Raw genomic sequence first — 12757 nt, forward strand, 5'->3', positions numbered from 1 at the left:
ATGTTTCCTCGTCCTACCTTTCTCCCTCGGAGTTGTTGGATCAATTGTACCTCGTTTAGTAGAATTGGCCGTGAGATGTATGGTCGGTTTGAGGATCTTATGTTTCTTGAGTGAATCCTACTTGTATCTATGTGTTTGACTAGTGTTTTTTCCCTCTTGTTGTTTGTACAGTCCTCTACCTTCAATTTGTGAAATTGGACACACGTCCGGGAATGATCTGTAACTCGTTTGGTGCTAGTTATGATGTTGCCATTTTTTTTTGTAATAACACCTACCCTCACATCCCTTAGCACCAGTGCTAGTAAATTTCCCCACATCTTAGTTGATATAGTATTTTGTTGAGTAAAAGGCATTTTGCTTAGTGCAGTAAGCTGAGAGTTACTATTCACTTGTGAAGAATTGATTATTGTGACAAGAGGAATAATTTGAGTGGGGCTGAGGATGAGTGGGATAGCAGACTTGAATGTTCGAGAATCCACTTTGGTATATCTTTGCCTTTTTCTTGTTCCTCATGGCAATTCATTCATGCTTCACACACAAACATGAAGAATCCATCCCCACTTTCCTTCCAGCACCAGCAGAGGGCAGAGGGAGATCACATAGCTAGCTTCCTACTTTGTGAAAAGCAAGAAGAGAAAGGGGGAAAGGTTGCTTTCCTTCTCCCCCGGCCCCCTTTCCTAGATTATATGATGGTCATGATGATTACCAGCTTCCTTAATCACCTTTGCTCGCTCTTGTCTGGTCTTAATTCTTAACTGCTAGCTAATTAATTCACCAGCCATGGATATACACATGCATCTTCCTTGGCAACTTTAGCATCTTGTGATGTAGCCTAGCCAGCCATGGACGTCTCCATCAGGGCAGGCAGGCAGAGGGAGGTGCTTTTCTTCTCCTCAGGCCAAAGGGGAAAATGGAGTGGAAAGACAACATGATGGTTGATGCAGCAGCAAGCAAGAAACCATACATTTTCGATCATCATAATTCATAATCACCCATGTAACAACTAAAATGATGTTTACAAAGTCTCAAAGTTTATTAGTGGTTATATCAACCAACTACACTAACTACTCCAGAGAAAATATATACTGGTAGCGCCACCCACAGCCACAAACCTTATCTCAGCTCACCCGCACGACCCCTCTCTCCTCTTGTGCACCACCATGTCCCGCATCACGGACGACCCCGAGCACTCCCCGAGGGACTGCGCCACCAAGCACCGCCACCACCACTCGGCTGGGCGCCGCCGGTTGCTGATCGGGGCGTTGTCGGCGGCGGCCTCGCTGCTGGCCCTGGCCATCATACTCTGGCTCACCCTCCGCCCTTCCAGCCCGCGCTTCACGCTGCTGGCCGCCACGGTCACCGCCCCCAACGCCACCTCCGGCGGCATCGTGCGGCTCGACGCGGCCTTCGTCGCGCACAACCCCAACGCGCGTGCCGCCGCGCTCTACGACCGGCTCCAGGCGCGCGCGTCCTACGTCGGTGTCCAGCTCGCCGCCGCCGCGCCGCTCCCGCCGTTCCAGCAGCCCCAGGGCGACGCCGTGCTCACCGCCTCGCTCTCGTCGTCGTCTGCGGTGGCGCCGGCGGCCGAAACTGCAGAGGCCGGGCGCACGACGCTGCTGCTGAGGCTGCGCGTGGAGGGGCAGCTCCGGTGGAAGGTGTCCGCCTGGGTGTCCGGCAGCCGTGCCCTCGCCGCTGAGTGCGTCGCTGTCGTCGTGCCGTCGCAGCTCACGGCCGTCGTCGTGCAGGGTTCCCAGTGCGCCACCACCCTCCAGTGAATGAATAATAAATCTACATATGCATGCATCAGTCGATAAATTACTTTTGCAATTAGCGTCTGTGTTTAGCTTAATTGCACTATTGTTCTTGTACTTATGGGACATACTACGTCCTCTGCTTAAATTTTTTTTAAAGGAGAAGATCCACGGCACGTGCATGTTATGGTTGCCGCGTTTGCTAAATCTCACGTGTCTGAAAAAATTATGGGAGTGGTTTTTCTACACCCCAGTCCGGTTCACCCACGGTGCATCCATGCAAAAAAACATAGCAAAACATTTAAGAAAATCAGAAACTTTATGAAAATGATCATCAACAAATGTTATGAGAGCTTGCAAAGCTTGGTGGTCAAATAACATTCGAGGAGCTTTGTACAAAAAAGACAACATCAGTGAAAATTAGTCAAAATGTAAGTGCATTGTTTGAGCAGATTTTGTAATTTTTTTCTTTTCTGTATGGAGCTCCTCGAATGTTATTTGACCACCAAACTTTGCAGCACTCATAACATTTGTTGATAATCATTCTCAAAAAAATTCAGAATTTTTTGAAATGTTTTGCTACGTTTTTTTTCGTGGGTGCACCAAAGGTAGGTGCAGCCACTACTTTCCCAAAAATTATAGCGTCAGTCATTTGTGCTTCCCCTGAGGCCAAAGGCGAGGAGGAGGTGAGGAGCGACACGAAGGAGCGTTGGCCACGGCGAGGCCAAGCCATGAACGAGTAGGAGCCGGTGGGTGTGAGACAAAAACTTGACAGGTATATGCCGGGACGAGGACGGGGATGCAGGGGTTACCAGAGTTGTTGTAGATTTGGGGGGTTTTAGAGGGATGGCCCTGGCGGTGGCTATCACGGTGGGGTGGGGTGGGGTGGGGGTGGGGAGTTGAGAGAAGACCAAGGTGGCAAGGCAATGTGTGGTAGCGCCCGCCAACCGCAAGGGAGGGATGCCGGTGGTTAGGGCTGGGTCGGAACGAGGGCGTCTGCGTGAGGACAAGAGAAGCAATCGGAGCAGTCTACATTGACATGAAGGATAAGTTAATTTACGAACCAACTTGGTTGGATCGTTAGGTGGATAGTGGTATCCTGAGCCCATCAGGGTTTAAGTCCTGGTTATCGCATTTAGTTCTGTATTTATTTCAGGATTTTTGGTGATGCACATTCAGTAGGAGAAGACGTTCCCGTGACTACGAGGCGTCTGTGGCAACTTCGTCAATCCTAAGATGATATGTTTCTTGGGGGTGCTCATAGGGGTAGGGTCTGTGTGCGTGTGTTCATAAGGATGAGTGTATGTGCGTATGTATGGGCGTTTGCGTCTGTATTGACTATTGAGTTCTAAACAAAAACACAATAAATTATCGAGAAAGCTATTTTCCAGTCGGCAGTAAATTAGCGACAGATCCGAACGCTTTTATCTCCGTACGTACTAAATCGTGTGGCTCTCGTCGGTCGTTTCTTTTTTGCGAAAAAAAGAAGCAGCAACAGGAATTGAACTCGGAACCTGCTCGTTCGGAGTCAAGGGCTCAACCCTGGGCGACCAGCTGGACCGGCCTTGCTGAGTGTTATGAGAAGGGCTGGGTCGTTTATATTCGTCAAGGCCAGTAGGCCACTACTCTGGTTAAGTCGTCAAGGTTTTTTTTTCCTTCTGTTAGAAGCTTGTGTAAGGGCATATTTATCCCTTAGGTGTTTTGGTGATTGTTGACAATGCTTTTGCGGACTAATCGTGTGCCTTGAGTTTCTCAGATGCTTCATCACTAGGCATGAGACGATTCGGTGCCCCTCGGAGACTATTGAAGACGGCGTTGTTCTACATTTCTCTTTGGTGGGTTTGAGTCGTAGGAGAGCCGTACTATTAAGAGGGGGTCCGCGTCGGAAAGGTTTGGGTGGAATCAACTCGTACACATGTCCTACCTTTCCTTGCACTTTGGAGCGTCTTTCCGTTATCCTAGTTGTGCATAATCAGACGGCTACTGCTGTAATTGTGGTAGTACTGCTCTATGGAGCGGTAGTACCGCAAGCACCTGCGGTAGTACCGCTGGGGGTCACGGTAGTACCGCTCCTCTGGAGCCTTAGTACCATAACTCCCAGGCCTAGTGCTGCTCCGGTACGGTAGTAGGAGCGGATGTAATTCTTTACATCCACGCCCACACGATAGTACCGCACGACATGCGCGGTAGTACCGCGGGAGGCCACGGTAGTACCGCTCCCCTGGAGCCATAGTACCGTGGCCCTCATACCTAGTACCGTTGCGCCGCTGCAGTAGGAGCGGATGTAATTTTTTACATCCGCGCCTCAACGGTAGTACCGCACCTCGTGCGCTGTAGTACCGCGTCGGGTTTTTGCATTGTTTCTTTTTCAGCGGAAGTAGGCACGGATGTATTTTATTTCATCCGCGCTCTTCGTAGGCTTTGGCTTGCCTGCCTTGCGGTAGTACCGCAAGGGGGAGCGGTAGTACCGTGCGAGCGGTAGTACTGCGCTCAGTCAAGCTAGTCCCGACCTCTGCTGCTGCCGCGGAAGTACCGTGGTCCTCCACAGTAGTACCGCGCCCCTGGAGCGGTAGTACCGCATGTCGCAGGCTGGTCTAAGTGGATAATGGTTGGATTTCTTCCACAAGTATAAAAGGGGCGTCTCCTACCTCTAGTGGACCACATCTTCCATCCCTAAGCTCCATTGTTGCTCCAAGCTCCATTTTCGCCCGATCTCTCTCCCTAGCCAATCAAACTTGTTGATTTGCTCGAGATTGGGTGACAAGGCCCCGATCTACATTTCCACCAAGAGAGATTTGATTCCCCCCACTTATCCCTAGCGAATCTTGTTACTCTTGGGTGTTTGAGCACCCTAGACGGTTGAGGTCACCTCGAAGCCATACTCCATTGTGGTGAAGCTTCATGGTGTTGTTGGGAGCCTCCAATTGTTGTGGAGATTGCCCCAACCTTGTTTGTAAAGGTTCGGTCGCCGCCTTCAAGGGCACCAATAGTGGAATCACGGCATCTCACATTGTGTGAGGGCGTGAGGAGAATACGGTGGCCCTAGTGGCTTCTTGGGGAGCATTGTGCCTCCACACCGCTCCAACGAAGACGTACTTCCCCTCAAAAGGAAGGAATTTCGGTAACACATCCTCGTCTCCACCGGCTCCACTCTTGGTTATCTCGCGCCTTTACTTTTGCAAGTTTACTTGTGTTGTTTCCCTTACTTGCTCGTGTACTTGTTGTTGTTGCATCATATAGGTTGTTCACCTATTTGCATATCTAGACAACCTACTTTGATGCAAAGTTTAATTTGTTAAATAAAAGCTAAAAATTGTTAGTTGCCTATTCACCCCCCCCCCCTCTAGTCAACCATATCGATTCTTTCAATTGGTATCAGAGCCTCGTCTCTTTATTAAGGACTTTGTCGTCTGAAGAGTATGGTTGACACCACAGACGGTGCGGAGGAGCACTCTGGTGTGAATCCCGTCTCGTCTATGGCCGATGGGGGGAACCTTGGTCTCTCGTGAGGAATTCAATGTGGCTCTAGACACATTGAAAGACTCCATGACGACCAAGGTTGAAAGCATGCTTACTAAATTTCTTGAAGGGCTTAAACTGTCCACCTCGCCGAGAAAGTGGGTGATCCCACTAACAAGGTGACGGATGCGACCTCCGACAAGGGGGAAGCTAATAGTGAAAAGAGTCCTTCTACTAGTGGTAGAAATGGCACCGGCATCTTTGCCCATGTGGAACCCCCAATCTATGGAGGACCGATTCCCTCTACTCATTTGAATCATGCCGGTCCTCCTCCTAAGTATGAGAAACATGAAGATTTTGATTCTTGGGTTTATCGCTTCAAGCGTCATTTAAAACATGTGAATACTAACCTTTGGAGAATCATTGAAGAAGGTTTCTATCCTCATGACCCGAGCAACTTCACCCCTCGAGAAGCCGTGGACAACCAATTCAATGAGAGTGCTCTCTTCATCATCCAAGATGCAATCCTTCCCGAAGATCTCCCTCATCTTCGACCTCATGCCATGGCTAAAGACGCATGGAAATGTGTTGTGTCTCTCTATCGAGGAAGTGCTAGCATTCAACGCTCCAACTATGAAGTGGTGCAAGATGAAGCCGATGAGTTTGCAATGAAAGAAGATGAAGAACCTCGTGAGCTCTTTCGAAGAGTGACCAAACTCGCGGTCTCACTCCGAGATCATGGAAGCAAGGACACGGATGACAATTGGATCAAGCGCAAGTTCCTCAAGGCCATGATGCCCTACAACAAGGCCATGTCCTCCGTCATTCGTCAAAGACCGGACTTCCACTCCATGACCTCAAGTGAAGTGTTGGATGAGTTCGTTGCAATGAGCATCTTGGACAAGACTGCCGACAATGCGGTGCTCCATTCTCAAAGGGCAAAGAAGCCCAACCTTGCTTTGAAGGCCAAGGTTATTATGGAAGAAGAGGAAGAAGTGGAAGATGAGGAGAGCAACCCCGAAGACACCAAATATGATTATCATGAGCACATGTCCCTTGCTTCAAGACAATTTTGGAGCAAGAAGAGTACAAGAACCAACTTCAACAAGAACATCTCAAGTGGCGTCAAGGGCAAGCAACGAGTTAGAACTTGCTTCAACTGTGGCAATGTGAGCCATTTCGTTGCGGATTGTCCTTACGAGAAGCGGGAAGACAATGGTGGCAAGTTCATCCGAAAAGACAAAGCCAAGTCCTTCCCCAACAAGAACAACTTCGCCAAGAAGACTCCCACTCGTGGGTTGGTGGTTCAAGAAGAATACCAAGAGGATGAAGATGATGATGAAAATGGAGAAGCGATGGCCATGGCATCCGTTGCCATTGCTACTACTCCCCGGGAGTCTCTCTTTGATTCACCCAACGAGAACATCACCGCCAAGTGCCTCATGGCTAAAGCTTCAAACAAGGTAACCCCCAACATTAAAACCACCATCATTACTAATCCCTCCGTGGAGGATTGCATTGATGAACATGAGGGGTCTAATGAAGAAGTGAATGAATTTGAGTCTTTTATTAGTAAGCTCAAGGGCAAGTCCAAGAAGCATGTTGTTGCTCTCTTGGAACAACTTGGTGAGGCTAATGACATGATCGAGGCTCACGAAGAAACCATCTCTAAGATGGAAGGTCATAGTCGTGACTATGCCGATGAGATATCAGATCTCTCTAATGCTCTTGAGGAAGAGTGTGTTCATCGTTTGACTTTTGAGGAGTCATACAATGATGACTGTCGGTGTCAAAACCGGCGGATCTCGGGTAGGGGGTCCCGAACTGTGCGTCTAGGCGGATGGTAACAGGAGACAAGGGACACGATGTTTTACCCAGGTTTGGGCCCTCTTGATGGAGGTAAAACCCTACGTCTTGCTTGATTGATATTGATATTGTAGATGTTTACAAGAGTGGATCTACCACGAGATCAAGGAGGCTAAACCCTAGAAGCTAGCCTATGGTATGATTGTAATGGTTGTTGTTGTGTCCTACGGACTAGAGCCATCCGGTTTATATAGACACCGGAGAGGGCTAGGGTTACATAGAGTCGGTTACAATGGTAGGAGATCTACGTATCCGTATCGCCAAGCTTGCCCTCCACGCCAAGGAAAGTCCCATCCGGACACGGGACGAAGTCTTCAATCTTGTATCTTCATAGTCTTGGAGTCCGGTTGATGATGATAGTCCGGCCGATGATGGTAGTCCGGCTATCTGGACACCCCCTAATCCGGGACTCCCTCAGTAGCCCCCGAACCAGGCTTCAATGATGATAAGTCCAGCATGTGTGTAGTCTTCGGTGTTGCAAGGCGGGTTCTCCTTCAAGTTCTACGTACCTGCCGAACAGTGTCCGACTTCCTCATTAATGTTGCGCGTCTTGGCTTTCACGCCCAATAATGGCCTTCTTCCACGCGTCGCGCGAATGTGAAAAGCCAGGGTGTCTTTTATGTTTTACCCCCTAGTTGTGCGAATAATCTGCCTATAAGGGAGGCAAGAATCCAGATCCAAATCACCATCTTCCTCCCGCAAATACTCATCGGAGCGCTTTCGACCAAGAATCCATTCCATCATGGACCGTCAACGCGGCTCCTCTTCTCGCGCTCCCAGCCCTTCGCCAGGAGATTGGAGGAGATGCTCTGTTCCGCACAACGAGCTGGTGAAGCTCCAAGCGGGGGGATATCTCCCTCCGGCCTTCATGGTTCCGGTTCGAGCCGGGCTGGCCACCTACAAAGGTGGGAAGCAAGCGGAGGTTACCCCAAATCGCAACAAAGGGGAGCGGGTATGCTTCGTCCCCTATATGATAAGGGGGATCGGATTTCCTGTACATCCATTCCTCCGCGGGCTCCTGGAGTTCTACGGACTCCAGCTTCATCACCTCACGCCCGCCTCAATCCTGCATATTGCGGGTTACGTAGCTCTTTGCGAGCTATTCCTGGGCGTCGAGCCCCATTTCGCGTTGTGGAAGAGGTTGTTCTGTCTTGTACCCCGTTCTCACGAGGGGTCCATATATCAAGTGGGCGGCGCCGAAATATGGCGCATTGCCGGGACCGGATATCCATCCGGAACCCCTAAGAAGGCGTCCGAAGACTGGCCTTCGGAATGGTTTTATATAGAATACGCTCCGCTGCCGGACCCTGTTCGGATCGGCCTCCCGGAGTTCAGCAATGCTCCTCCGAAGAAACGCCTTAGTTGGCGTCCGCGGAGCCCCCAACTGGAGGAAGACAAGAGCGTCCATTATTTGATGGGCCGAATAAGGTTACTGGCCCATGCCGGGTTGACCATGATTGGAGTCATGGCGACATGCATTATGCGGGGGGTGCAGCCACTACAATACATGGGCCACCCCATGTGGGATTTCAACGGGGAGGACGATGCCACCCGTCATGGCCGCAAAGGGCCGGATTCGGTCGAAGATCTGGTGAAGATCCTGTCCGGCCTGTATAAGGGGGAGAAGGAGGATTTCCTTCGGACGAACCCGTTAAATGGGTTCTCCATGAATAATCCCCGGCCTTGGGTAAGCGAACACTCTGCGTGCCCGACCCAGGCTTTTTGAAACTTAAGTTTCTTATATTGTGTTCTTCTTTCGACGCAGGAGCTGCGCCGGATCGTGGAGGACATGCTAAGTCCAGCTCCGCAACCCGAGGATCCAGAGAGATCCCGGGATCCGGCCTCCGAAGAGGATCCGGACATAATGGTGGAGCTAATCGACGGGGTGTTCCACCAGCTCAGCATGGACAATGCTTTAGTCGCCATCACGGCCGACTATCCCGGACTATATCCGGCTTCCCAAGTGATTGCGACCGAAGTCCTGACACCGTCATTCCTTCCTTGCTTATTTCTGACCACCGTATACGATGGCGCTGTGCAGGAGGCGCCCCTAGGGCGAGAAGCCGAGCCCGCGGCGGCTGGCCAACAAAGGCCAGTCCGGACCAGTAGGCGGAAGAGGAGCGTGGCGCGGACTGAAATGTCGCCGCAAAGGTGTAGCTCACAATTCATTATTTAGAGCAACGTTCCTAGGAAGCGTTTGAGTGCTCATGACTTTTGTAGGGAAAAGAGCGTCCGCCGGACTGCGGGCGTGGAGGTTGCCAATCCAACCTCTACCAGCCAGGCTCCAGCACCTGGTCTGGAGGGGGAGGCGAGCGCAAGGCGCGAGCCGGACGTTCCTCCGACGGAGGATGCCGATAGACTGTCCGCCACCAAGTCTGAGGTGGAGAGTGCCCTGAATCACAGGCGCCGCCGGACAGTATTTCGTGACGCGTGCTTCTCCCCCGAGGCGTTGAATGCCTTTAACACGGGGGACGCGCACCTTCGTGCTGCTCAAGATGGTTTTACCAGAGCCACGGAGCAGTATGTAAAAGACATACGGGTAAGAGGATTTAATAGTTGTATATGCCAGTAGCCCCCGAGACTTAAAGTAGTTATATTAACTGATTTAAGGATCATATGAAACGTAGGATCTTACTGATAAGAATACCCAACTGTCTCAGGAGCTGCATGAGTGCAAGGCCCAACTTGAGGCCGCACTCTCTGGCGCAGGAGGAAACACAGGGACCTCTCCTGGTAACGCGTTATTTTAGAAAGATAAGTAGTGTTTGGCCTTTGTGCAAGTCTAAAAAATGACGTTGCAGGTGCTGCCGGACAAGATTCGGACAGGCAAGAACTTCTGCGCCAACTAAAGGCCGGCGAGAGGGTGCTGCATAAGGTGCAGCATGAAAGGAACAAGCTCTAGGATGCCCATGCCCAGCTTGGAGAAGAGCTGAAAGGCGTTCGGGCCGAGCTGTCGGGCTCCGTTAAGGAGAATCAGCGGCTTCGTCGCGGCATCTATAGTAAGTGCTTGAGCGAACTCCTTTGAAAAGAAGAGTTCGGCGAGGAAGTCAATTTGACAGAATATGTCTGCAGGTATGCTCACAGGTCGCCCTGCGGAGGAGATGCCCGTATCAACGGGTGATCAACTTCCCGAATTGTTGCAACTGATCGAACGAGTTCGGCAGGCAATGAGCGGCGCCATCCAGGCTTTATGGCCAGCCTTCTCCTTACCCGAGGGTCTTGGGGAGCTTGTGGAGAAGCTTCAGGGAGTGCGGCAGCGCTTCCATTTATGGAAGATTTCGGCCTGCCGCTAAGGTGCCAGGGAGGCCTGAGCCATGGTAAAGACGTGGTACAAGAAGGCGGATCCCAACCACATGGCCGAAGTCGGACCTGTGGGGCCCGATGGGAAGGAGATCCCTGTGAGTTTAGTATACGGCCAAGTAGAGCTGGCCGCTAAATTTTCCCAACAGGATTGTAAATTAGACAAACTGTTAGACGGGATTGAGGAAGAATACAATCAGTCGATTTGACAATGTATTATAAAATGACATATAAAATGCCTTCTAGCCGGATTGTAGATCGTTTGTCTTTGCCGACCTTTTCGCTTCGACCTCGGGACCCTAGAGTCCGGAGTGTGTCCGAATACCTTCTCGGTTATGAAACAACCGGGGTATGCATGGAGACCAGGCGTAGGGGTTATTAGTGCTTTATCAGACAAGTGCCCAACTAGTTATGTTATATTACATGGGTAGTAAGAAACATCTTCCAGGGAGAATAGTTCCGTTAAGGGTTCCTTTCCTCTGGGGGTGGCATGCCCTAAAGTGCATGTCCGGGCTGCGAAAAAAGCAGAAAAACATCTAGGGGCAGATAAATAAGTGGATAAAAAAATCATCTTTTAAGTCACCGACCGAATATTCCCTTAAGAACGCTAGCTTTCGGCTTCACCCAGTCTGAGGTACACATCCGGCTGACCTGGCAGTAACAATCGCAGAGGTGCTCCCTTTACCTCCTAGCCGAACAATCGGGAACGTAGGGGTAAGCACAGGAGCCAGGCAACCCAACTTGGCCAAAACTTAAGTCATATCGATGCATATAATGGTGAATAAAAGGTACATGTGGAGGCTTGACACATGTGCTGGGCATGAAGCCCTTATAATTAAGCTTCTGGTAAAGAAGCCCCCAGGTATAATGAGTGCGGATAGCACATCAATTGCGCGCGAACGTTGCGCAAGTAGGCCCTTTAAGGCTTGGATGAATAGGGTTGAGAAGAAAAAGATAAACAAAAGGCAGCTGAAGTAAAAAAAATTGGACGGGGGGAAAGGGACGAACTCTTAGTCCGGCGCTAGGCATAGAATCTTCGGAGGCAGGCAGCGTTCCATGGGTTCGGCTCGAGTCGATTATCCGATGCATTTTGTAGACGGTACGCTCCGCCGGTCAGGACTTGATCGATGATGAAGGGGCCTTCCCATTTGGGCTTGAGCTTGTCCTTTTTCTTGTCCGGCAGGCGTAGAACCAGTTCGCCAACGTTGTAAGTCTTGGCCCGTACTTCTCTGCTTTGGTATCTTCGAGCCTGCTGCTGATAGAATGCGGAACGAGCCTTGGCGACGTCGCGTTCTTCCTCCAATGCGTCCAAGCTGTCCTGCCGATCCAACTCGGCTTCTCTTTCTTCGTACATGCGCACTCGAGGTGAGTCATGAATTATGTCGCAGGGCAAAACTGCTTCTGCGTCGTATACCATAAAAAATGGTGTGAATCCGGTAGTACGGTTAGGCGTTGTCCGCAGCCCCCAGAGTACGGAGTCGAGATCCTCTACCCAGTGCGTGTCAGATTTCGTAAGGGACCGCACTAGTCTGGGTTTGATGCCGCTCATTATTAGACCATTTGCTCGTTCCACTTGACCGTTGGTTTGAGGATGATAGACTGAAGCGTAATCGAGCTTGATGCCCATATTTTTGCACCATGATTTAACCTCATCGGCCGTGAAGTTCGTGCTGTTATCGGTGATGATGCTGTGGGGGACACCATAACGGTGTACTACCCCGGATATAAAGTCTATCACTGGTCCGGACTCTGCCGTTTTAACTGGCTTGGCCTCTATCCATTTGGTGAATTTATCCACCATGACCAATAGGTACCTTTGCTTGTGGGTTCCCCCTTTAAGTGGTCCAACCATGTCAAGCCCCCAGACCGCGAACGGCCAGGTAATGGGTATAGTTTTGAGGGCGGTGGGTGGCATATGGCTCTGATTAGCAAAGAGCTGACAACCGACGCATCTTTGGACTAAGTCCTGAGCATCTGCTCGGGCCGTCGGCCAATAAAATCCTGTACGGAATGCCTTTCCTACAAGGGCCCGAGCTGCGGCGTGGTGTCCGCCTAGTCTGGCATGAATTTCAGCCAGGAGGTTTCGCCCTTCCTCTTCGGAGATACACCTTTGAAGGACTCCGGTTGTGCTTTTCTTATAAAGTTCTCCCTCATAGACCTTGTAGGCTTTAGATCGCCGGACAATGCAGCGGGCCTCATTTTGGTCTTCGGGAAGCTCCTGCCTAAGCAAGTAGGCGAGGAATGGTTCTGGGCACGGGGCAATTACTGCCATTATGTCGTGGGCTGAAGGTGTTATGTCATCGGCTGAATCGCCGGTTGGTGCGGCTTGTTCCGGTTTGTTATTTCCGGACTCCTCTTCCCATAGTACGGATGGCTTGAAG

General features: G+C 50.7%; 1 protein-coding gene across 1 annotated transcript; it reads left to right on the forward strand.

The window, feature by feature from the left end:
- The first annotated feature begins 1081 nt into the window (after nucleotides 1–1081).
- On the forward strand, nucleotides 1082–1916 carry LOC123134774 (NDR1/HIN1-like protein 26). The gene has a single exon (XM_044553949.1). It carries the CDS (start codon nucleotides 1161–1163, stop codon nucleotides 1773–1775), a length of 615 nt encoding a protein of 204 aa, XP_044409884.1. The 5' UTR covers nucleotides 1082–1160; the 3' UTR covers nucleotides 1776–1916.
- Nucleotides 1917–12757: the final 10841 nt, after the last annotated feature.

Source organism: Triticum aestivum, chromosome 6B, assembly GCF_018294505.1.
Source record: "Triticum aestivum cultivar Chinese Spring chromosome 6B, IWGSC CS RefSeq v2.1, whole genome shotgun sequence".
In the NCBI taxonomy this organism is placed as follows: Eukaryota; Viridiplantae; Streptophyta; class Magnoliopsida; order Poales; family Poaceae; genus Triticum; species Triticum aestivum.

Bases quoted from the DNA above. Each gene is read 5' to 3' on its own strand.
- LOC123134774 (XM_044553949.1), top strand. From the start codon at position 1,161: ATGTCCCGCATCACGGACGACCCCGAGCACTCCCCGAGGGACTGCGCC.